Source organism: Schistocerca cancellata, chromosome 1, assembly GCF_023864275.1.
Source record: "Schistocerca cancellata isolate TAMUIC-IGC-003103 chromosome 1, iqSchCanc2.1, whole genome shotgun sequence".
NCBI lineage: Eukaryota > Metazoa > Arthropoda > Insecta > Orthoptera > Acrididae > Schistocerca > Schistocerca cancellata.
The window spans coordinates 776,645,008-776,669,084 of NC_064626.1; the positions used below are offsets into that span (position 1 = coordinate 776,645,008).

At 39.5% G+C, this 24,077-nt stretch overlaps 1 protein-coding gene across 2 annotated transcripts in view; it reads right to left on the bottom strand.

The window, feature by feature from the left end:
• The window catches only part of LOC126187313 (transcription initiation factor TFIID subunit 4), a 202,195-nt gene that overhangs the window by 105,414 nt on the left and 72,704 nt on the right, over positions 1-24,077 (bottom strand). Inside the window, exons 4-5 of one of the 2 annotated variants that reach the window (XM_049928316.1) lie at positions 8,616-8,828; positions 855-980 (exon numbers count right to left, since the gene is read on the bottom strand). In XM_049928316.1, the coding sequence (XP_049784273.1) occupies positions 855-980; positions 8,616-8,828 (339 nt within the window). The remainder of the gene's footprint in view (positions 1-854; positions 981-8,615; positions 8,829-24,077) is intronic. The other variant, XM_049928325.1, reaches the window with a different exon arrangement.

Consider the following 24,077-nt stretch of genomic DNA (forward strand, 5'->3'; position numbering starts at 1 on the left):
TGTCACTCCCTCCAAAATTCCTGTCACAATGCCACCTTCAGCCTGTGCCAGTATCCACTGGCTCTAACAACCTTGCATCACATGCCTAGCACTTGCTCCTGCCACCCGTTCCTCCCTCATTTCTAATTCCTAGCTGGCAAACAACCTGCTTCCTGCCTAGCCACAAGCCACTCACCCTGACCCCTCTCCCTACCTCCTGCCTCTTCCTCCATCAACCCACCCCACCTGACACAACCACCATCATAACCTAGACCACCTGCTCAAATGCAGAACTGTGCATCAACAAGTTTTTTCCTTTATATGTATGCCTGTCAAAGACTCAATTCATCTGCTAGTGGAATAAGCGTATGCTTAAAGAACGTCATGCAGCCATCCTATCCTTGCTAATCCTGAAATACTACAGGCAGATGTAAAGTCACTAAATGGAAAGAGCAGTGCAAGCCTTTAAGAATGCATTAGTTCTCCTACTATCAATTTCTTTTATTCCTCTTTAGCAGCTGAACTGATTTTTTTTCTTAACATGACAGCAAATGTACAATCACTGTTGTTTATACTATGATCATCTCAGTTTCTAAGAAACTGACTTCTATCTCATAAAAAACTTTTTTGGCCCCTGCTGATTACTCATATTTGTATTCACATCCATCATCTGTTGTTGGATACCAAACGTAACACATTAACAAGAGAAATTTTTTAGACTTATGTTTTTTAAGAATATGAAAGTAATCTACTTCTTGACCAGTAATTAAAATAACTTCTTCACATATAAATGAGTTCTGCTTACACATAGAAGGATTTATGAATTAAAGTGGAAAAATATTCAGTATAAAATTATTTGGTATAAAAATGATTACCTGCACTTGAGGAACCATTGTAGAATTTGCCAGTGAGAAGACAACTGCACTTTGAGGTGGTGGCCGAATGCCATCAATGACAAGTTCTTTCGTAGCTAAAGACTGGCGGAGGAGTGGCAAGCTTTTCTGTAACAAAATACACTCATTGGAACAAAAATAGTTTAAGTGTATTTATCTGCCACAGCTGATATAGTTTTCAATATAAATCTATAAACTGACAAATTAGAAAAACCATTTCAGCCTAATAAACACATATTTAACCACAGATATGATTGAACATTAGCCAGACTTGTTCTGGAAGATCCCTAATTTGCACAGTTCCTACTCTGATATAAAGGACATACCTGAAAAATCAAGGCTTGTGATTCAAACTAGAAACTACAAATTAGCATGAAATTACATACAACAGAATGTAGATGTGCAAATTCTGGGCCTTTGCTTTTCTTAATAATGAAAGCTAAACACATTTAGGAAGAATAGAAAACTTTTAAACAGATGGCAAAGAGGACAAATGAAAATTTCTATTGCTGAAGTTACCAACTCCAAAAAAGTCACAGTAGACAACAGAAACCTTAAGCATCTTCCGATCAGTGTAGGTTGTGGTAGTTATTCACAGGTGAAGAGGCTTGCACAAGATGGACTAGTGTAGAGAGCTGCCGCATACTAGACTTCAGACTAAAGACCACACCAATAACACACTTTACTGCTTTTCTCTACCGAAATTAATTTGTGCTGTGTATTTTCAGGATGAGCCCTAATATTAATTAGTGCAAAATTTCAATTCCCATAGTAACTAATATAAATATGAAAAAAAAACCTTTTAGTTGCAAACCACACAAATTATCCTGTCACCTTTTCTGTATAATGTAACTCTCATATATTTAAACAAGAATACAATACTAGATGAATATCAGTTTCTATTAGTTTCCCTACATTTTAACATCACAAGTTTCTTATAATCTGCTTTCACAGTTCTATTCCTGGGCACAAAAATGCTAAACTGGTGTGTGTAATTCTACATTTCGCCATGAGGTGTGCTTTTTTAGGGGTTCCAGATTTACATAAATAAAAAATGTACTTATGCAAATCCAAATATGACAAGTTACTACTTGTTTTTCCTCCAACATTGCATGTTCATCTCTCAATTTCAGCTATTAGGAATGTACTCGACAGGAAATTATTTATGATTATTATAGTGAGTTTCTAAGTTATTGTGGTAACTTTATTCTATTAAAATATTTCTTTGGAATATCCTAACTTTTCCAATTTGAAATTCCAAATTTCCCTGGACTAATTGTTCTCGCAGGCAAAAAACAGTTTTGCTTTACTGGTGTCCATGCAATCAATTTATGTAGTTCAAACAGCCACTAATAAGTGACATGGAATCAGAGTACAGCTAGGATGTAATGCATCACAAACTATGCCATTAAATTTTTCAATATCAGAGACAGACAGTGTGTACAAACAGAACTAATGGAGCATCAAGCTGAAATATTCTGAGAAATGGATCCAGATTGAATGTCAATAAAACAAAATTATAATTTTAGTCTACCGCAAAGGATAGTTAACTATTAGGTTCAACTTTGCCCTTCGGCCCCCTCAACGAAGTTCTTGATATGCAGTAATTGCACTTCCCTCTGCATAACATTTCAGTTTTCTAACCACATGACAGAACAAAGCTTGGGAGGAGAAATATCGGAAATACTCAGAAGAAGAGAGCTCTTGATATCATAATGACTTTGAATATATTATGGAGAGCTCTGAATTTACATTTGAAAACACGGAGCCAGCACTGGTAAACAACATTGTGCAAGAAACATTTCTCAGGCTAACATAACGACTACTCCTAAATCTCTGGAATCATTGTGACTGATGTTGCTGAAAAAGAGAGAGAGAGAGAGAGAGAGAGAGAGAGAGAGAGAGAGAGAGACTGCCAAACCATGGTAGGTGATTCAACGAAGTCTAACAGGGTGCCCTTAAAACTCAACTCCTCCTGAACAGACCACAAAGGCCCAACAGTACTGACCAGCCACCGTGTCATCCTCAGCCCACAAGTGTCACTGAATACCGATATGGAGGGGCATGTCGTCAGCATACCGCTCTCCCGGCTGTATGTCAGTTTACAATACCAGAGTCATTACTTCTCAGTCAAGTAGCTCCTCAGTTTGCATCACAAGGACCGAGTGCAAACAGGGTGCCCTTGCAAGTATCAAGTCCCATTTAACAACTTTAGTGGCTTAAGAGGTCTTTTCATTGATCTACATCACAATCAAAAACAACATTCATTTTCAAGTGACATGTGGAAAACATAATGTGCACAATTATGTGGAGCCACACTAGTTATGTCATATGAATTGCACCTATGACCTTATGGTTACAATTCACCATGTAGCAACTTCAATGCTCTAGACACATTCAATAGTTTGCAAGTCTTAGGTACATTTGCTCCAATAAACTGTAAATTGTCCTCACAAAGTGAGAGTGCCATCCTACAGTCTCACTCTCTTCTGCCCAGTAACAAAAATGTATATAAAATGAACCACAAAACACACGACAATCTTTCTCAATTGCAGCCACAAACAACAGTTTTAAAATCTCATTAAGACACTTCGTCTCAAAATAAAGATATATCCTTTATTTTGGCCGTTAACTTTCAATAAGAGAAATCCATCCATGCCACCCACGCAAAATGTACCGTGTAAACCAAAACTGCGGTAAATGTAAAAGAAGGGTTTAGAACTAATACCTGTGATAAATATAAAAGAAGGGTTTAGAACTAATACCAATAAAGATCATATTTGTGTTTTCTTTACATAGTGCTCTCTCATTATCCTGATATGTTATTCATACCTACTCCTTCTAAGGTCACAGTGATTTATCAGTCAATCAATCAATCAATCAGCAAAAAACCCTCTTTCTAAAAAAAATCTGGAAATATTATAACACTATTTCTGAACCCAACAGTATGGCTAATTAGAGAAAATGTCAACAACTTTAAACTACAAACATGTTAACATGTGACACTGCACTTTGACCAAAATGCACTGGATGTGTCTAGGCAACTTGGGGTATGCTTTTCCTAATTTTCTCCAGACATATTTGCTAATGCCACTGTGCAGACCCCTGAGTGTCACAGACATGCCCTAATGCATTGCCACTGAAGTACCAGTGTTTTGTAAGTGTGTTAACACATAAGAGTCATGTTTCTACTCTGACCTACAACATATGCATGAACTTTTAGAATGTTTACTACGAATCTTTATGTGCAATTGCTGTTGGAGTCATTTGTTGCAGTTTTAAACTTTGCTTTATATTTCCAACTATCTTTAAGGCTTGGCATCATAGTGTTATAAATGGTATTCACTGTCGCACAAAGGAAGAAATCCTGGAGATAACCAGTAAGAGCCAAACTGAGAATGAATTATTCTGCATCGGTTATAGTGGCAACTACTCAAAACTCTGAGGTAGCTGATCCAGTTGCATATATCAGCAGGTACAACTCACTAATTTATTTTTTGAACATGAGGTGCAATAGACAGACCTTCAAAATAAGAAGAACTTGAAAGTCATACTGCAATTTCTTGGAAAAGAAAGGCATTAAATGACTAAGGTTAACCCTAAGACAAATAGATTTTTGATGTACAAGAAATACTTTAAAACTCAAGAACACATATATAAGCTGCTCAATACGAAAAGTGCTATGCCAAAGTGACATTTCTGCATAGCGAATGTATTACAGATGGGCTAACAGGACTACACCTTTGACTAAGCACAGTTTACTATAGTTTAAGGAACAAATCATGCTGGAAGCTTCCAAATGTGTTACAATATAAATTCAACAATATTGGTACAAACAAAAATTATTACTGTTGTTCACGACAAATTCAGATGTATTTGAGTGTATCACAATAGTCATTACATCTTATTTACTCAGATACAATATAACAGAGCACTTTAAACTAAATAAACATCCCTCGCAGGCAGAGAAAACATTGTAACCTGTATCTCATCAAATAGTAGCCAGGGACTTGTGATCCAAGAATATCACCATAACTATTAACAGATTATTCACTTCTTGGGTAAGTACAATGAGAAACACATACAGAACAGCATGTAATACAGATAGATGGTTCAGAAGAAACAGTGAACTGATAAAGTGAAAAAATACAGGCGCATCACTTGCCTCATAGACTACTAAAATTGAAAAATGTTGGAAACGTGTAACGCTTGGTCACAAGAGTAATTTAACATCTCTGTGTGTGACTGATTCATCTGAAGATAGGCTTCAAACTTACAAATTTCACTCTGCTGGTGGTAAGTCAGCAGAAGGAAATCTGCAAGATTCACTAGACTAAAAAAATGCATAAACAGCAGCAACAGTAACTGAGGTTTATTCCTTTGTGCTGTGCTTCAGTACAGCTACATTGACAGCTGTCAAATGACACATGTTTAAAGAACCCAACATCAACAAAGAAACAGGCAACTTGTCAGAAGAAATTCCATGAAAAATCTATGGTACAGCAATGACTGTCTTTCCTTTTCTACCAATTTGCTTTCACAGTACAGAAAATGAAAGATGGGAAAAGTTTAATTAAAGCTTTTGAGAGACAGTATGAGAATGACTTACCCTCTGAAGACATACACTCCTGGAAATGGAAAAAAGAACACATTGACACCGGTGTGTCAGACCCACCATACTTGCTCCGGACACTGCGAGAGGGCTGTACAAGCAATGATCACACGCACGGCACAGCGGACACACCAGGAACCGCGGTGTTGGCCGTCGAATGGCGCTAGCTGCGCAGCATTTGTGCACCGCCGCCGTCAGTGTCAGCCAGTTTGCCGTGGTATACGGAGCTCCATCGCAGTCTTTAACACTGGTAGCATGCCGCAACAGCGTGGACGTGAACCGTATGTGCAGTTGACGGACTTTGAGCGAGGGCGTATAGTGGGCATGCGGGAGGCCGGGTGGACGTACCGCCGAATTGCTCAACACGTGGGGCGTGAGGTCTCCACAGTACATCGATGTTGTCGCCAGTGGTCGGCGGAAGGTGCACGTGCCCGTCGACCTGGGACCGGACCGCAGCGACGCACGGATGCACGCCAAGACCGTAGGATCCTACGCAGTGCCGTAGGGGACCGCACCGCCACTTCCCAGCAAATTAGGGACACTGTTGCTCCTGGGGTATCGGCGAGGACCATTCGCAACCGTCTCCATGAAGCTGGGCTACGGTCCCGCACACCGTTAGGCCGTCTTCCGCTCACGCCCCAACATCGTGCAGCCCGCCTCCAGTGGTGTCGCAACAGGCGTGAATGGAGGGACGAATGGAGACGTGTCGTCTTCAGCGATGAGAGTCGCTTCTGCCTTGGTGCCAATGATGGTCGTATGAGTGTTTGGCGCCGCGCAGGTGAGCGCCACAATCAGGACTGCATACGACCGAGGCACACAGGGCCAACACCCGGCATCATGGTGTGGGGAGCGATCTCCTACACTGGCCGTACACCACTGGTGATCGTCGAGGGGACACTGAATAGTGCATGGTACATCCAAACCGTCATCGAACCCATCGTTCTACCATTCCTAGACCGGCAAGGGAACTTGCTGTTCCAACAGGACAATGCACGTCCGCATGTATCCCGTGCCACCCAACATGCTCTAGAAGGTGTAAGTCAACTACCCTGGCCAGCAAGATCTCCGAATCTGTTCCCCATTGAGCATGTTTGGGACTGGATGAAGCGTCGTCTCACGCGGTCTGCACGTCCAGCACGAACGCTGGTCCAACTGAGGCGCCAGATGGAAATGGCATGGCAAGCCGTTCCACAGGACTACATCCAGCATCTCTACGATTGTCTCCATGGGAGAATAGCAGCCTGAATTGCTGCGAAAGGTGGATATACACTGTACTAGTGCCGACATTGTGCATGCTCTGTTGCCTGTGTCTATGTGCCTGTGGTTCTGTCAGTGTGATCATGTGATGTATCTGACCCCAGGAATGTGTCAATAAAGTTTCCCCTTCCTGGGACAATGAATTCACGGTGTTCTTATTTCAATTTCCAGGAGTGTAGTAAGAATGAGAAAACTGTGATACCTTCATGGACTGTAAAGCCTCTTCTGGGCAAAATGTCAAGGTTCTGTCAAGACTTGCCATTTAACTGCAACCCTCACCTAAAGTAGAGACAGTTGAGACAATGGTACACTGACCATCAGTTTGCAGTACAGCATTGTGAACTGTCTATGGGAAAGTAACCTGAACCTTATTCTGAATAAAAAGAAGCAGCTATTGCACCATCTAAAATAAGAAATTGGTGATCTAGTAGACAATTTCAGTTACACAGAACTGTTAAAACGATTATGACAACCTCCATATACGTTACAGTCTAGACATCTGCTATTAGGACATAAGAAGTGCAATAGGTTATCCATTCCATTTTTTTCCCCTCCTTGGAAAGTGTAAGTCATTGATTTTTTTTTTTACACTTTTACCTGTCTTCAAAGTATCCATCATAAATGGAGTCAGATTAATTATCCAACACTTGCCTGTCAACCAAGTTGATGCTACTTCTGTTGTAAGACATTCCAACAACATTCAATTTCTTGTAACTTATTCTTTTTACGTCAACTCTTTTTGTTTTTTGGGTGATCTCCTTCTCTTCTAAAACTTTTAGCTTAATAAAAAATAGTCAAAACAGAATAAGTCTGAATGTGATTTATTTTGGATCATAGATCATTTTTACTAGTTTTTTATATATAAATATCTATCAAGAGAACAATGGTAACTTCCTTAATAGAAACCTATGTTAGATTAGATTTCGCGTACAGTTTATTCTTGTATTTACTGCATTACTTATCTCCTCTGACTGGATACAATGGGAGGATGTGCAGTTTTTGGCTATTCATACCTTAGAAATTATGAGGTTCAACACCACTTTTCAGTAGCTGCAAGTTTTGTGACTTTTGAGCATTTGCTTTAAGGAATTAGCAATTATGCATGTTTTACTAAAACGTAAATGCATTTACAGTATATGGACTACTTATGTCTTTGATATGTCCAGTTTTGTACATTAATGATATTAATATCAAAAACGTTCACATAAACAATACATCAGTAAATCATGAAATTTACCACTTTTTGAGTGTTCCATATGTTCAAGCTCTATACCTTCAACTATGTCCAAGTTAAAAAAAGTCTTATGGAGACTTTTGTATAAGTTCCTAGAAATGCTTACAATGAGTTCCTAGAAATGCTTACAATGAGTGTGACGCTGCAACATAATGGTGGAGAATTCTCTTAAATATTATGTACATTTTAACTAGACTCTCACATGTAAATTAGTAAGAAGTGCAACATGCACAACCCAGTCTTACAAAGGATTCTAGTGTCCATTGCTACAGAAAACCGTTATGATGTACTCGTACAAAGAATCAAAACATATGTGAGTCACAAAAATGTTGTATGCAAAATTTGTTATCAAAATAAATCAGCAAATAATACAAGAGTCACGGTTATTTCAAATAATAATAAAATGCAGAAGCATGCATAAATAAAATGGTGTATCACATAAAACCAGTGAAACTGAAGAGGAAACAGAATATTCCATTGGAATAACAATAAGATAACTCAAAAGGTCCAGACCCACAAAGAATAAAGCTTGAAGAAACAAATTGTCATACCTACCTGCAGGAAAAAAGAGGAAAAAACATTATTACCAAATATATCATAAAAAGCTGCAAGCACATAAAATTTAATTTAAACAAAAGACCTTTAAAAATCCAATGAGGCAGGGTTGTGGAGATGCATTCAGTAATCGCTCAAGCCGATCGCAGAACTCCTCTGGTTCAACCTTGGTGTCAATCAACTCTTGGATTAGTGTACGCACATTCCTTTCCACAGATTTTGGTTCTCGACTTGAGAGCTCCAACAGATTTGCAAGAAATTTGCGACATTTTTCTTTGGTAGTGTCAACTGTGTGTCGCTGAAAAATTATTGACAGGAATTACATTTAGCCATCTAAATGCAATATGTGCAACTGAAGAATAAACTTCCTGTTAAGAAAAGCTAAGTGCAAGCTAAAAAAAAAAAAAAAACACCTGTAACTAAAAATAAGCACAGGTAATAAACAATAAAAGCAGAACAGAAAGCCATCACTCCATAAAAAGCTAGTGCATGCTTAAAGTTCATGAACTGTTCTTTCTGAATCAAACTGACTACACCTCAAAACAACACATTCAGTTTTAGATATCTGACAACGATTGAGTGCTATTATCAGATAGGTGGTATCAACGGTTTGGATGGCAAATGAGAGCATGCAACATCTGTGAATGTCAGTAAAACTATACTAACAATGAAAAAAAGAATGACACATCAATTATGAAAGAAGGGTGAAAGAATATACTCAACAGAAAAGCAAGTCAGAATATCAGTAGCTGTATTAACAAAAGAATTGACTATGATAATGAAATGAGTGGGAGGGCTCTGAAGTTACTATTTCAATATGAAACTGCAGTCACAACTTCACTGAAAACTCTGATATTATTGTGCTTCAGTGTGAATGTTAAATGTTATTAATGTATGACAAAATCCACAAACTTCATTAACATTTGTAACAATTTCAGCATAACAAAATGGTCTAAATGAATCCAACCTAATAAGTACACTCGACAAAAATTTAGTCGCCCCAAAAAGACATCATGTTAATTCTGTGTAAAACCACATCTAGACACGATAATGGCCTCAATTCGGTGAGGAAGAGAGTCTCTAAGTTTCTTCATGTGAGCCACATCCATCTGAAGCCACTCCGATTAGATCCCATCGAACTACCAGATTACTGAGATGCTGATTGCTATGTTTTCCCCAGTGATCCAGGTAGTCTCAAATATCTGCTACAAGATTAAGAACAGATGATTTAGTGGGGTAGTCGAGATACGACAAGGAACCACAGTGATCATCAAGCCAGGAATTTAAGTATGCATCCCTGAGAATATGGCTGTTGTCATCTAGGAAGACAGGAGTGTCCACAGCATAATCATCACTAACTTGTAGAAGAAACGGCAACACTTTGTCACCGCAAATGTTAATAAAGATCCTGGTTCACATTCACACTAATCTGAATTTAGTGGGCCCACCGCCAAAACACCACAAAATAACCTCTGTCCTGAATTACAGCCAACAAACACTGCAGGTTAAATGGCTCATAGCGTGTCTGGTGCACCTGGCGCCTTGCACTACTTAAAAGCAGCAATGTGGTTCTGCAACATACCTGACACAAAATGTTCGTCAAGATGGACCTGTATTCACAGACACCAGCAATTCCTGTCAGATTTGAAACTGTCACTGACAAGGCAAGACACCCATCTCTGTAGCCTGTCGTTTAAATATTTTTATGCCAACTGCGCTTGCACCGTTACATGACAGAGTGACACACTCATCACTGCAGGTATGTTGGACGATCTGCAGTGATACACTGCACACTATAGCTCCTTTCTGCCATATTTACAAATGGACTGATTTTTATATGCTCATTCTACACCATCTGCAGCTCTCCAAAACAATCAATGTGCACTTTCAAGGTGATGACTAATATTTTGTCAGTTAGCTACAGTGTATCAACAAAGACAAATTGTGTCTGTGTAAGGCTGCGCAGTGCTCTCACATGTATGCCCAAAAGATCAGTTTGCTGGCAAGTTGCTCAGTGAGGGATCACCAACTGTAGTGGAAGTATGGAAGCATGTGCCAGTACAAATAACACATGTCAAGGGGCACAAAAACAGCAAGGAAATAAATTCAAACAGAGCAGAATAACGAGTTTCTGAGAAATGTGATCGTCATGCCATGGTATTTCAGCTCAAAAATGTCACACAGCTGTGACAATGATTCATGCATAGAACCTGTGCATAAATTTATTACAAAGGAATAGGCAGAAATTGGCCAACCACTGTCACTCATGCCATTATATCAGCTTCCACTGACCAGAAACTACATGGTGTCTTAAAAGAAAGTTTCTATTTGATGTGTCAAAATAAAATAGTGGCTGAAGTCTACTGACAAAATCTTTATTTATAATTGAAATATATGGTTTAGGAATTTATTTCTTAAAAAATAATGCCATTTAAACTCAAACCAGCCTGCCTATGGCACTCATTTATACAAACAAATTTGCATGACAGCTTGGCATGTAAACACTGGGATGGCTACCACTCCACTACGGATATTTTCTTTTAATTACTCCAGAGAAGTCAGATTATTGACATTCACTTTAGATTTGACATATCCTCACAAGACAAAATCCACGGGACTCAAATCTGGACTGAGTGGGGGCCAATTTATGTCACACCTACTGGAGATCAATTTGCCAGGGAAAATTTCATGAACTTCCAGTATAGACACACTGGATGTGTGTGCTGTGGCACCATCTTGTTGAAACCGTGATCACTAACCAGGAAAAATGTCATTTACCATCATCAGATGATATTCCAAATCCACTGTAACTGTACGACCACTGTCATTCTCAAAAATGAATGGGCCAATTATTCATGGAGCAACAAAGCCAACAGTTTTTGGAAATGATGGGGTTTCTCAAGCTTCTGTTTAGGATTCGTTGCGCTCCAGTGGCAGCAATTTTGCTTATTGACATGGGCATTCGAGTGAAAACTAGCATCTTGAGAAAACAAGATGATAATGATACATGGAAGTGCACTTAGTCATCACATCATTAATGAACTGCAGTCTGTCTGGCATCCTGAGGCTTTAACTCTTTCACCAACTGGATTTTGTACGGGTGCAGTTTAAAGTCTTTTTGCAGAATTCGATGCTGTGATGATCTATGCATCTTTAAAGAACTTGCATACTTGCAAATGGAGAGATTAGGATCTTCATGGACAGACAGATTTACACTCTTTATGGATTCGTCCATTCTTGATGACCTTGGTAGCCCAAATTTCGGTTTGGCCAGTGTTGAACTAGTCTCCTCAAATGTACTGATCCATTTCTGGATAAGGGAAATACTTGGAGCATCATTTATATAATGCAATCCACGATCACTGAAAAACTTCTTCCTTGCCTACACTCACCGAATCACCGTTTGTGTAAAATTCTTGCATACAGAACACATGGTCCACTCCGGAGAAGTGCTCCATGTTGACTGAATTCTTACAGGTCAAGCAAGTGATGACCATACCCCCCCATTCTCCTCAGATTTGTTGCACACAAGAAGAGAGCTCTTCAAATATGAACTTTCTCTTTAGTCACACTGTATTAACAACTTGGGCTGTAACGAGCAGAGGAACACTGCCACTGGTGTGATGAGTGGCAAAATATAGCATCTTCAAACAAGTCCCACTTTAATATGCCAACAGCAATAGCTGCATATTTTATATTCTAATGTGGTGACTGCAATTTTGCAGCCTGCACTGTTGAGTTGTGTAATCAACACATGCAAAGTGTGATGGTATGGAGCACCATTGGATATAACACATGACCTTGACTAGAACATACTGACAATAATCTGCATGGCAAATGCTATTTCAGGGAGATTGGCAGAGCTAGGGACATTGACCCTCCCTCCAGATGCCGTATTTCAAAAACCACATTTGGCCATGAATGTGCAGCTGTCTTCAAAGAATTATGGGACCACAGCTTCTCTGGCATGCACATCTGCTCAATCCCCATTGTACATGTTTGCTTTATGGTTTGTCAGCAACTGCTTTGATATAGCCCTTTACCAACCACTGTTGACATTTTCTGGACTCTCATAAACCACATGGAGCAAAGTTTCCCAGGAATGTACTCAGGTCCTTTTTGATTCCATGCTATACTATTTAGAGACACTTGTTGCATCAAGTAGGAACTTGATGCTACACTGGAAGTTTGAAGCAAAGACTATAGAAGATTCTGTAAATTGTGTATTGTCATTGACCTAATCTGACAAACATTCATTGCAGCCACAGGTGCCTTCTGTGTTGCAATTTTCACAATGTTCTTTTATATGGAATTTCATCCAAAATCAGTCTATTAACAATTAATGATGAGTATCAAACAACATTTAAACAAGAATGCTCTCATTATAGAATGGTCACTTCCCCTTACTTAATATATCACTGGAAAGCATTTCTAGAGGCACAAAAGGGTTACAGTACTTTCTTTAAATTCTACCTGATGTATTTCCATAAGCAATAAATGGAAATAAAAACAAGAATGTCAAAATAGTTTAAAAAAATAGTGAAACATGTAAATTTCAACATATAAATGGTGATTCGTGGCACAGGAGAAACAAAAGACTTACAAAATAGGAGAAAACTGTCAACAAAAACTGACATTAATTTTTCCACCTTGTAATGTAGCAAAGTGTGTATCTATTCCCTTTATTCCATAAATTTCTTTAAAATTATTGAGTCAGCCAGTCATCTTCACCGATAACATCAATCACAAGAGCACTTTAATATGCACTCAATATGTGGGCAGTTTGAATTATTTTCATATGATGTCTGTTCAACAAATAACTGAACTTTATTAATGATCATTTATTATGTTTACCCTTCTCTCCTTCAAAATATCCCTCCCTATCCACACATTTATCCTAGGGTGTGTCTATTTTGCCAAGTAGTTCTAAAAAGCTTTTTACGGAATGTCATTGAAAGACAGTTCCACTTACTAGTGTATCACTGTGTAAAAACAGCATCCTTTCAACAATAACTCTATCTTTGGAAACAGGAAAGAGTCACATGGAGCCTGGTCTTGGAAGTTGGATGATCAGAAGAGAACAGTCATGCGATTTTTTACATAGAAGTTGCAAACTGATGTAGCCAAGTGCGCAAGTGAATTGCAATGGTGAAGACACCATTAAGTATGTTGCCATAAATGCAATATTTTATTGAAACTTTTTAAAATACTTGCATAGCAATCAGGGTTGACTGACTGACTTTGACGTTACAATCAGAATTGCACAATTCTACTGATATTGAAGTAGCTGTGAACATCAGTGTGAAAATGGATCAAGGTTGTGTGGCTCTTTTGGACAGGGATATCCGTCATGACCTCACTGAGATGACTGCTTTTATGTCTCATTCTTGTAGCCATATAAAACCTGTCTCCTGTATGACTCTTTATATTAATCATCTCCAAGTTTTACATCTACATGGATAATCTGCAAGCCACCATACCACTACTTGTCATTTCCTTTCCTGTTCCACTCACAAATAGAGCTAGGGAAAACAACTGTCTATATGCCTCAATATGAGCTCTAATTTCTCATATCTTACCTTCATGGTCCTTTAGTGCTATTTATGTTGGTGGCAGAAGAATCATTAGGCAATCTGCTTCAAATGCCGGTTCTTTAAATTTTTTTTCAATAGTGTTCCTTGAAAGGAACATCACTTTCCCTCCAGGGATTTCCACTTCAGTTCCAGAAGCATCTCTGTAACACTTACGTGTTGTTCAAACCTACCTGTAACAAATCTGGTAGCCCACCTCTGAATTGTTTCAATGTCTTCCTTCAACCTGACTTTGTAGGGATCCCTAACACTCAAGCAGTACGAACCAGAGGCCTATATGCAGTTTCATTTACAGGTGAACCACTCTTTTCTAAAATTCTCCCAATAAACTGAAGTTGACCATTTGCCATCCCTACAACAGCGCTTACATTCCCATTCCACCTCATATCACTTTGCAATGTTACACCCAGATATTTAAATGACTTGACTGAGTCTAGCAGGACACTAATAATACTGTATCTGAACATTACAGATTTGATCTTCCTACTTATCAGCATTAACTTACATTTTTCCACATTTAGTACTAGCTGCCATTCATCACACCAACTGGAAATTTTGTCTAAGTCCTCTTGTATCTTCCTACAGTCACTCAACTTTGACACCCTATTGTACACCATGGCTTCATCAGCAAACATTCACAGATGGTTGCCCAACCTGTCCACTAAACCATGGAGAATAACAGCGGTCCTATCACACTTCCCTGGGACATTCCTGATAATATCCTTGCCTCTGATGAACATTCGTCGTCAAGGACAATGTGCTGGGTTCTATTATTTAGGAAGTCTTCGGGCCACTCACATATATATGAACTTATTCCATATGCTTGTACCTTCATTAACAGCCTGCAATGGGGCACCATGTCAAATGCTTTCCGAAAATCTAGAAATATGGAATCTGCTGTTGCCTTTCATTTATAGTTCTCAGTATATCTTGACAAAAGGGCAAGCTGAGTTTCACATGAGCGATGCTTTCTAAAACCATTCTGATTCGTGGACGTACGGTTCTCAGTCTCAATAAAATTTCTTATATTCGAACTGAGAATATGTTCAGGGTTTCTGCAGCTACCAGAAGTTAGGAATATTGGTCTGTAATTTTGCAGGCAAGTTCCTTTATGCTTCTTATATACTGGGGTCACCTGTGCTTTTTTCCAGCCATTTGGAACTTCGTGTTGGGCGAGTGATTGACGATAAATGCGTAAGGGGCCCACGCTGTAGAGTACTCTTTGTAGAATCGAACTAGGATTCCATCCAGACATGGCGATTTATTTGCTTCCAAATCTTTCAATTGTGTCTCTACGCCAGATACACTTATTGCTATGTCGTCCATACGGGAGTCTGTCTATTGGTCAAATGATGGTAGGTTTGTATGGTTCTCCTAAGATCAATTTCTTGAATGTGAAATGTGAAACTTTGGCTTTTGTTTTGCTATCTTCAAATGCCACGCCAGACTGGTCGACAAGGGACTGAATGGAAGCCTTAGACCCACTAGGTGCGACAGTGGTAGTAGTTGTATGCTTCATGCATAGATCTTTCCACAGATGCATGAATCTCTGCTAACCTTTTCTTGTCATGATTTACGCATTCCCTTTTGAAGCAAGAATGCATGCTTTGTCAGCATCCACCGAATTTTGTTATTAAACCATGGTGGGGTCTTTTCCATCCTTTATCCACTTACTAGACATATAAATCTCCAGACCACGATTTACAATCTGCTTAAACTTTGCCCATAATTCCTCTACAACCATCTGACTGGAACTATGTGATGCCAATTCACTGTCTACGCGAGATTTTTGTTAACAACAGTCGCTATGATGACATCGTAATCACTAATCCTCATCTCTATACTGACACCTCAACAAGGCCCAAAAACTACTTTGCAAGACTGTTCTTCTGTACCCCTCAATAAATTCATAGACATCGCAGTCCATACTTGGCAGGATAAAGTCATCTCAAACTGTTATTGTATGATCTGGGTATTTATGCAATAATGACCATAGACTTTCTTTGAATGACTCTAAAACTGTCACAGCAGAATCGGATGGCCGGTAAAAACAGTCAACAACTAACTTGGTTTCCCCTGTACCTGTTATATGCGACCAGATGACTTCACCATCACACTCACCTTTGACCTCAATAGAGACAATATTTTTGTCAAATGCAAAGAACACTCGCCCTCCTATGGCCTCAAATCTGTCTTTCCGATAAACGTTCAATGACTCACTAAATGCCTCAGAGCTTTCCACTTCGGGCTGCAGCCAGCTCTCAGTCCCAAGAATAATCTGAGTGCGAAAACTTTCCTGGAGGGTAGTAAATTCAAGAACTTTATTACAAATACTTCCCCAGTTTATTGATAAAATTGTGACAGTCTAAGCGTCTTTATTCTGAATGCCATTTGATTTCCTTTGCTGCATATCAATTGGTGATTGCTCATCAGAGCACCTCAAAATACAGCCTAGCCTAAAAAATCTTCACGTGCACTCCACAAGCACTCTGCTACGCAAGTAGCTGCTTCATATGTGTAGTTCACCATTGAGGTATCAAGGGGAGTCCTACAAATCTCCACATGGTTACACAGGTCTAGAAATCTGCAACCAATACCATCACAGAGTTTATGAAGCATTTGGTTGAGACCTTCCACTCAGCTCCAAACCAAAGGACCCTGCTCAACTCTGGAAACGAACTGAGGAGATGTATTGATGTCAGTCGCTGAGGCCTGGCACAAAGCTGGCATTCCAAAACATCCCAAAGGTGTTCTATAGGATTCAGGTCAGGACTCTGTGCAGGCCCGTCCATTACAGAGATAGTTATTGTCATGTAACCACTCTGTCACAAGCCGTGCATTACAAAAAGGTGCTTGATCGTGTTGAAAGATGCAATCACCATCCCTGAATAGCTCTTCAATAGTGGGGAGCAAGAATGTGCTTCAAACATCAATGTAGGCCTGTGCTGTGATAGTGCCATGCAAAACAACAAGGGGTGCAAGCCCCCTCCATGAAAAACACGACCACACCATAACACAACCACCTCAGAATTTTACTGTTGGCACTAAACATGCTGGCACATGACGTTCACCTGGCATTCGCCGTACCCACACCCTGCCACTGGATCGCCACATTGTGTACCTTGATTTGTCACTTCACAAAGGCGTCCTTTGGCATTTGCCGGCGCGATGTGTGTCTTACGAGCAGCCACTCGACCATGAAATCCAAGTTTTCTCATCTCCTGCCTAACTGTCATAGTACTTGCAGTGGATCCTGATGCAGTTTGGAATTCCTGTGTGGTGGTCTGGATAGACGTACACCTATTACACATTAAGCCCCTTTTCAACTGTCAGCGGTCTCTATCAGTCAACAGATGAGGTCGGCCTGTACGCTTTTGTGCTGTGAGTGTCCCTTCAAGTTTCCACTTCACTATCACATCAGAAACAGTGCACCTAGGGATGTTTAGAAGTATGGAAATCTCAAATACAGACGTATGACACAAGTGACACCCAATCAACTTACCACATTCTAAGTCTGAGTTCCACAGAGCACCCCATTCTGCTCTCTTACAATGTCTAATGACTACTGAGGTCGCTGATATGGAGTACTGATAGTAAGTGGCAGCACAATGCACCTGATATGAAAAACGTATGTTTCTGGGGATGTCTGGATACTTTTGATCAATCACATAGTGTAAATAGAGAAACACACATGAAATTTAATAAGTATACTACAAGGAAAACACAGAAAGAGATAAACACTTAATTTGCTGCTCTGTACATGTAATGGGGTATCAGCCAAGAGCTGAAGCCTGTTCAAGGTTTTTTAAATGTTGAATCAATATGCCCTCTGCTCAGTGCCTCATCAAACATTGCTGCAGTTTTATGCATGTTCAGTTTTTCAGTTAAAATCTCATGTACAGACCAGTAAGATCACAATCTTTCACGTTAGCACTCTGACCACGAGGTAATGGTTGGCAATCTTTTTTGAATGTGAATGTTGTAATGGATCTGGGAGATGTGGTATTTTCTACCGGATTTGTCGATACCAAATTGTAAATGTTTTCTTATATTTTTTGTCAGAATTTTTATTATAATTTGCCTTATTATATGTTAATTTACTTATATTTTTGAGAGTGAAAGTATATTGATTACTATTAGTAAATGTATCGAAGAATAGCAAAGAGACTGATTACAAGTGGAAGCTTGTGTGTTGTGTAAAATATCTTTGACGCTGGAGTCGTCTTTGACTGTACTCAGTCGGCAGTTAACTCTTGGTGTGTGTTGACGGAAGAAGAATGTGCAGGTCGCCGTCATAAATACTTTTGAATTATGTTACTATTTTTTTTTATATAAACTATAAGAAGAAACTACACTTGAAGAAATGGTATTTGAAATACCAAAAATGAGGCAAACACATTGAACCAGGTCATTTCTGCAGCCGACAAAGATGCATTTTGGAACCATACTTCAACTAGACAACTGAAGCCAAGACTAATATCGCCTTGTAAACATCTAACGGAAAAAGTACTGTCACGAAATATGCCAAATTTAAGTAAATAAAAAATAGTGATCATATTCCAACTTTGTGTCTCAGCCAGGATAGCATATTTCAATGTCACCAGTTGATGATGAAGGCCATGCTGGTGAAGAGTAGTCTCAGCTAAATAACAACTGCTTTTGAATCAAGAGAACTACAGGAAGAGATCATATATGAACTGAGTTTTGTAAAACCAAAATCATTTTTCTATCATCTCCTGACTTTGCTTCACATTTTCCCCATCAAACTGGCAACTTTCTGATGCCATTCTCGACGAAAAAAAGAGAGATGTATGCACAACAGCTCGCTTACATGCACAACAGCTCACTTACAAACTCCTCTACTACCGCACTGTTATCAAACTGGTGTCGTCAAAGTTGTTCTTTCAACAGTCCAAACATGTGGTAGTCACAATGTGATAAAGATGGAATGTAAGGAGGGTGTTCCTCCAATTAACTACCTACAGTTGATTTCTCATTATGGCAGCAGATGCAGTCTTGCATTGTCACGCAGAAGAACTACCATTTCCAGTAGTTGAGTTCATCAGTCAAAATGACTTGAGCACTTCCATAGCTTATTCCTACTGCTGAAGCAATTTAAGAAAGGTGTATGCACCACCATCTTCTGCAATAAGGTCCTGTACAGTACAAATGTTATCTTGTGTAATGCTTGTCCACAGTTGTTTTGGCGGGGTACTTTTTCCACGGCTAGCTGTCCTGCCACAAATGTTTTGTCATTAACATGCATGGGTCTTTGAAAGGCTTGCTTCCTCAAACTGTCCATTGAGCCTCCTCAATATTTCCAAAGGTTTGGAGTCTTCTTAAGTGAGATACTTTATGATTATGTATTGCACAGACTTGTCTACCTCTGGTTTACACATGGTGGGCTCACTTGAGCAGTCACGCCTCGCAAAACTGTAGCATCAAAACACTTTCACACATCCCCACTAACATCCTGTAGGCGTTGCACCCATTTCTGTGCACTACCATAGCTGCCACATGTAAATTCCAGTTCATATTTGATAAGTCTCTGTATTTATAATGTTGTACTCAACGTATAGCATCACCAGGTCTATCAATTTGTTTCAAAATATTAAACATTTCGAGTACGTGAATCTTTCATTTTTGTGCAAAATCTGACAATGCAGTGTTGATTTACGAAAAATATAGAGGAACAATTTCCAGGACACATTCTACCAACTTTTACTCAAATTAAAACTGTAGGAAATTAAACAAGATGCCAATAATAAGGTTACCTAGGAGCATGTGATCGATATAGACCACAATACAACAAACAATCCCAAAATAAATTCAGCCCACAATGAAGCTGACAACTTACATGACAACTTTTAATAGCACACATTTTTGTACAATCTTTTCAAAAGTTCAATAAGAGAGGAGGATGTTGTCATGGTAATGGTATTTAAACATAAAAAATAAAAGTATTCAATGGATGTAACTGGGTAAATTCATAAATACGAAAAATATTTCAGTAGCTGTGTTGCGCAACATTAATAGAATCTGCCCATGACTGAAAATTTTCTGAATGTTTCAGCTATCTTATGTGAATCTGATATCACTCTGGTTACTGTTCTCTCTGAAACTTCGGCAACATTGAACTACAAGTGTACATGGTAACTGTGGTAGTTATATACCAATCTTTCTTTTCATACTACCAAAAAAATAATGCACAAAATTGGGTTAATATGAGTATGAAAGGGTATACTATGTGCACCTGTGTGTGTGTGTGTGTGTGTGTGTGTGTGTGTGTGTGCGCGCGTGCGTGTGCGTGCGCGCGCGTGCACATGGAGCGTGGGGTGATGCATATTGCAAACTCACCCCCACCCCCCTGCAGCCAGCATTATAAGTACCTCTCCATGTGTGTTTCAACTGAGTCATAACATTTTAATCAGACAGGTATTAAGTTATTTTTAAAGTATGACATCAATGTCAAATTCATAATTGTAAAATTTGTCTCAATTAAGTTAAAGAAACTGGAGAAATGGTGCCTCTTTGCCATGTAGTGTACTAGGTAACTTGAACTGATAATGCACTTATGAGGACGCCATCTTCATAAGTCAGTTCATACGTCACACGACAGACACCAAGGTTGTTACAATATATGTAGATTTTCACACTTTCATAATCTACTTGTGTCCAGGATTCTTACCTTAAATTATGGTTGTTATGTTGCCCCAACAATGTGCTCTGCCTTTTTATGAGACATGTCACACAAAATGTTAGGAACACTGCATCATCTACCACCAATAATTCTCCACTGAAAAGCCAGAGAAACTGGTACATCTGCCTAAGATTGTGTAGGGCCGTAGCGATCACGCGGAAGTGCTGCAACACGATGTAGCATGGACTCTACTAATGTCAGAAGTACTACCGGAGGGAACTGACAACATGAATCCTGCAGGACTGCCCATAAATCCATAAGAGTACAAGGGGATGGAGATCTCTTCTGAACAGCATGTTGCAAAGCATCCCAGATATGCTAAATAATGTTCATGCCTGGGGAGTTTAATGGGCATAAGAAGTGTTTAAACTCAGAAAAATGTTCCTGGAGCCACTCTGTAACAACTCTGGATGTGTGGGGTGTTGCATTGTCCTGCTAGAATTGCCTAAGTCCGTCGGAAAGCAAAATGGATATGAATGGATGGAGGTGATCAGACAGAATGCTTACATACGTGTCAGCTACCAGAGTGTATCTAGATGAATCAGGGGTCCCATATCACACCAACTGCACATGCCCCACACCATTACAGAGCTTCTACCAGCTTGAACAGTCACCTACTGACATGCAGGGTCCATGGATTCATGACGTTGTCTCCATACCCATACACATCCATCCGCTGGATACGATTTGAAACGAGACTTGTCTGACCAGGCAACATGTTTCCAGTCATCAACAGACCAAAGCCGGTGCTGATGGACCCAGACAAGGCGTAAAGTTTTGTGTCGTGCAGTCATCACAAGTGGGCCTTAGGCTCTGAAATCCCATATCAATGATGTTTCATTGAATGGTTCGAAAGCTGACAACTGTTGATGGCCCAGCATTGAAATCTGTAGGAATTTGTGGAAGGGTTGCACTTCTGTCACATTGAACGATTCTCCCCAGTTGACGTCACTCCCGTTCTTGCAGGATCTTTTTCCAGCTGCAACGATGTCGGAGATTTGATGTTTTACCGGATTCCTGATATTCACAGTACACTTGTGAAATGGTCGTATAGGAAACTCCCCACTTCATCACTCCCTTGGAGGTGCTGTCTCTCATTGCTTGTGCAGCGACTATAACACCATGATCAAACTCACTTAAATCATGATATCCTGCCATTATAGCTACAGTAACCTATCTAAGAAGTGCACCATACACTTTCTGTCTTACATAGGCTTTGCCGACCACAGTGCCATGTTCTTCTTATTTACAATATCTCTGTATCTGAATATGCAGGCTATATCAGTCTCTTTGGCACTTCTGTGTACCTTTCTGTATAACTTCTCTCTCTCTTTTTTTTATTTTTATTTTTTATTATAGATAATGCATTGAACATTCTAAAACTATCAACGGTTTATCCTAAAAAAAAACTGAAATTTACAGTATGCCATCAAAAGTATCCAGACCCCCCATCCCAAAAAAAAAAAAAAAAAAAAAAACATACATTTTTCACATTAGGAGCATTGAGCTGCCACCTACTGCCAGGTACTCCATATCAGCGACCTCAGTAGTCATTAGACATCGTAAGAGAGCAGAATGGGGAGCTCTGCGGAACTCACAGTCTTCGAACATGGTCCGGTGATCGGGTGTCACTTGTGTCATGTGTCTGTACTCGAGATTTACACACTTCTAAACATCCCTAGGTCCACTGTTTCAAATGTGAGAGTGAAGTGGAAATGTGAAGGGACACGTACAGCACAAAAGTGTACAGGCCGACCTCATCTGTTGACTGACAGAGACGGCCGACAGTTGAAGAGGGTTGTAACGTGTAAAAGGCGGACATCTATCCAAACCATCACAAAAAAATTCCAAACTGCTTCAGGATCCACTACAAGTACTATGACAGTTAGGCAGGAGGTGAGAAAACTTGGATTTCAAGGTTGAGCAGCTGTTCATAAGCCACATATCACGCCAGTAAATGTCAAACGATGTCTCACTTAGTGTAAGGGGCATAAACGTTGGGTGATTGAAAAGTGGAAAAACGTTGTGTGGAGTGACAAATCACAGTACATAATGCGGCAATCAATGGCAGGGTGTGAGTATGGCGAATGCCCGGTGAACATCATCTGCCAGCGTGTGTAGTGCCAACAGTAAAATTTGGAGGTGGTTGTGTTGTGGTGTGGTGCGGTGTGGTTGTGTTTTTCATGGAGGGGGCTTGCACCCCTCGTTGTTTTGCGTGGCACTATCACAGCACAGGCCTACATTCATAAGATGTTTTAAGCCCATTCTTGCTTCCCACTATTGAAGAGCAATTCAGGGATGGTGATTGCATCTTTCAACACGATTGAGCACCTGTTCGTAATGCATGGCCTGTGGTGGAGGGGTTACATGACAATAACATCCCTGTAATGGACTGGCCTGCACAGAGTCCTGACCTGAATCCTATGGAACCTTTGGGATGTTTTGGAATGCCAACTTTGGGCCAGGCCTCACCAACCGACATCGATACCTTTTCTCAGTGCAGCACTCTGGAAGAATGGGCTGCCATTCCCCAAGAAACCTTCCAGCACCCGATAGAATGTATGCCTGCAAGATTGGGAGCTGTCATCAAGGCTAAGGGTGGGCCAACACCATATCGAATTCCAACATTACCAATGGAGGGTGCCATGAACTTTTAAGTTATTTTCAGCCAAGTGTCTGGATACTTTTGATCACATGGTGTATCTTTTCTGTGAATTAAAACATAGCTTCTTGCTTGCTTTTCACCAATATTATGTGGTGTTTACTGAGCATTCATAAGATGTTAGTTATGTTTATTATGAATTTAGCAAACTATACTCCATTTTTTTATTATCTGCCTGATACATGAAGCAAACAAGATAAAAGAAACTAATAAAAAACTCAAACATTTTCTTATTGTTGAATTTAGTGTACTACAAAGAGAATGACAAATTCAAATTTGAAAGAGTGCAAAAGAAAGGGTAGACAGCTTAGATAAACTCATGGTAAGAAAATATACTGTATATTAGGAACTACAAACACAATATGCAGGTTCTCTGTAGCTCCTGCTAACATGCTATGTATACGAACAAGGTATTTCTTTCCATAGTCTTTCACATTTGTCATATCTGTTTTTTTATCTTAATTAACTAACTTTAAAACTAGGTTCTCTACACAAATTTTCAAATTTATGATGTACTTCATTCTCTTCATATCTCAATAATGAAATAAGGAAAGAACTGTCACTGACATATAAATGCGTCACTTGCAGTCCTTT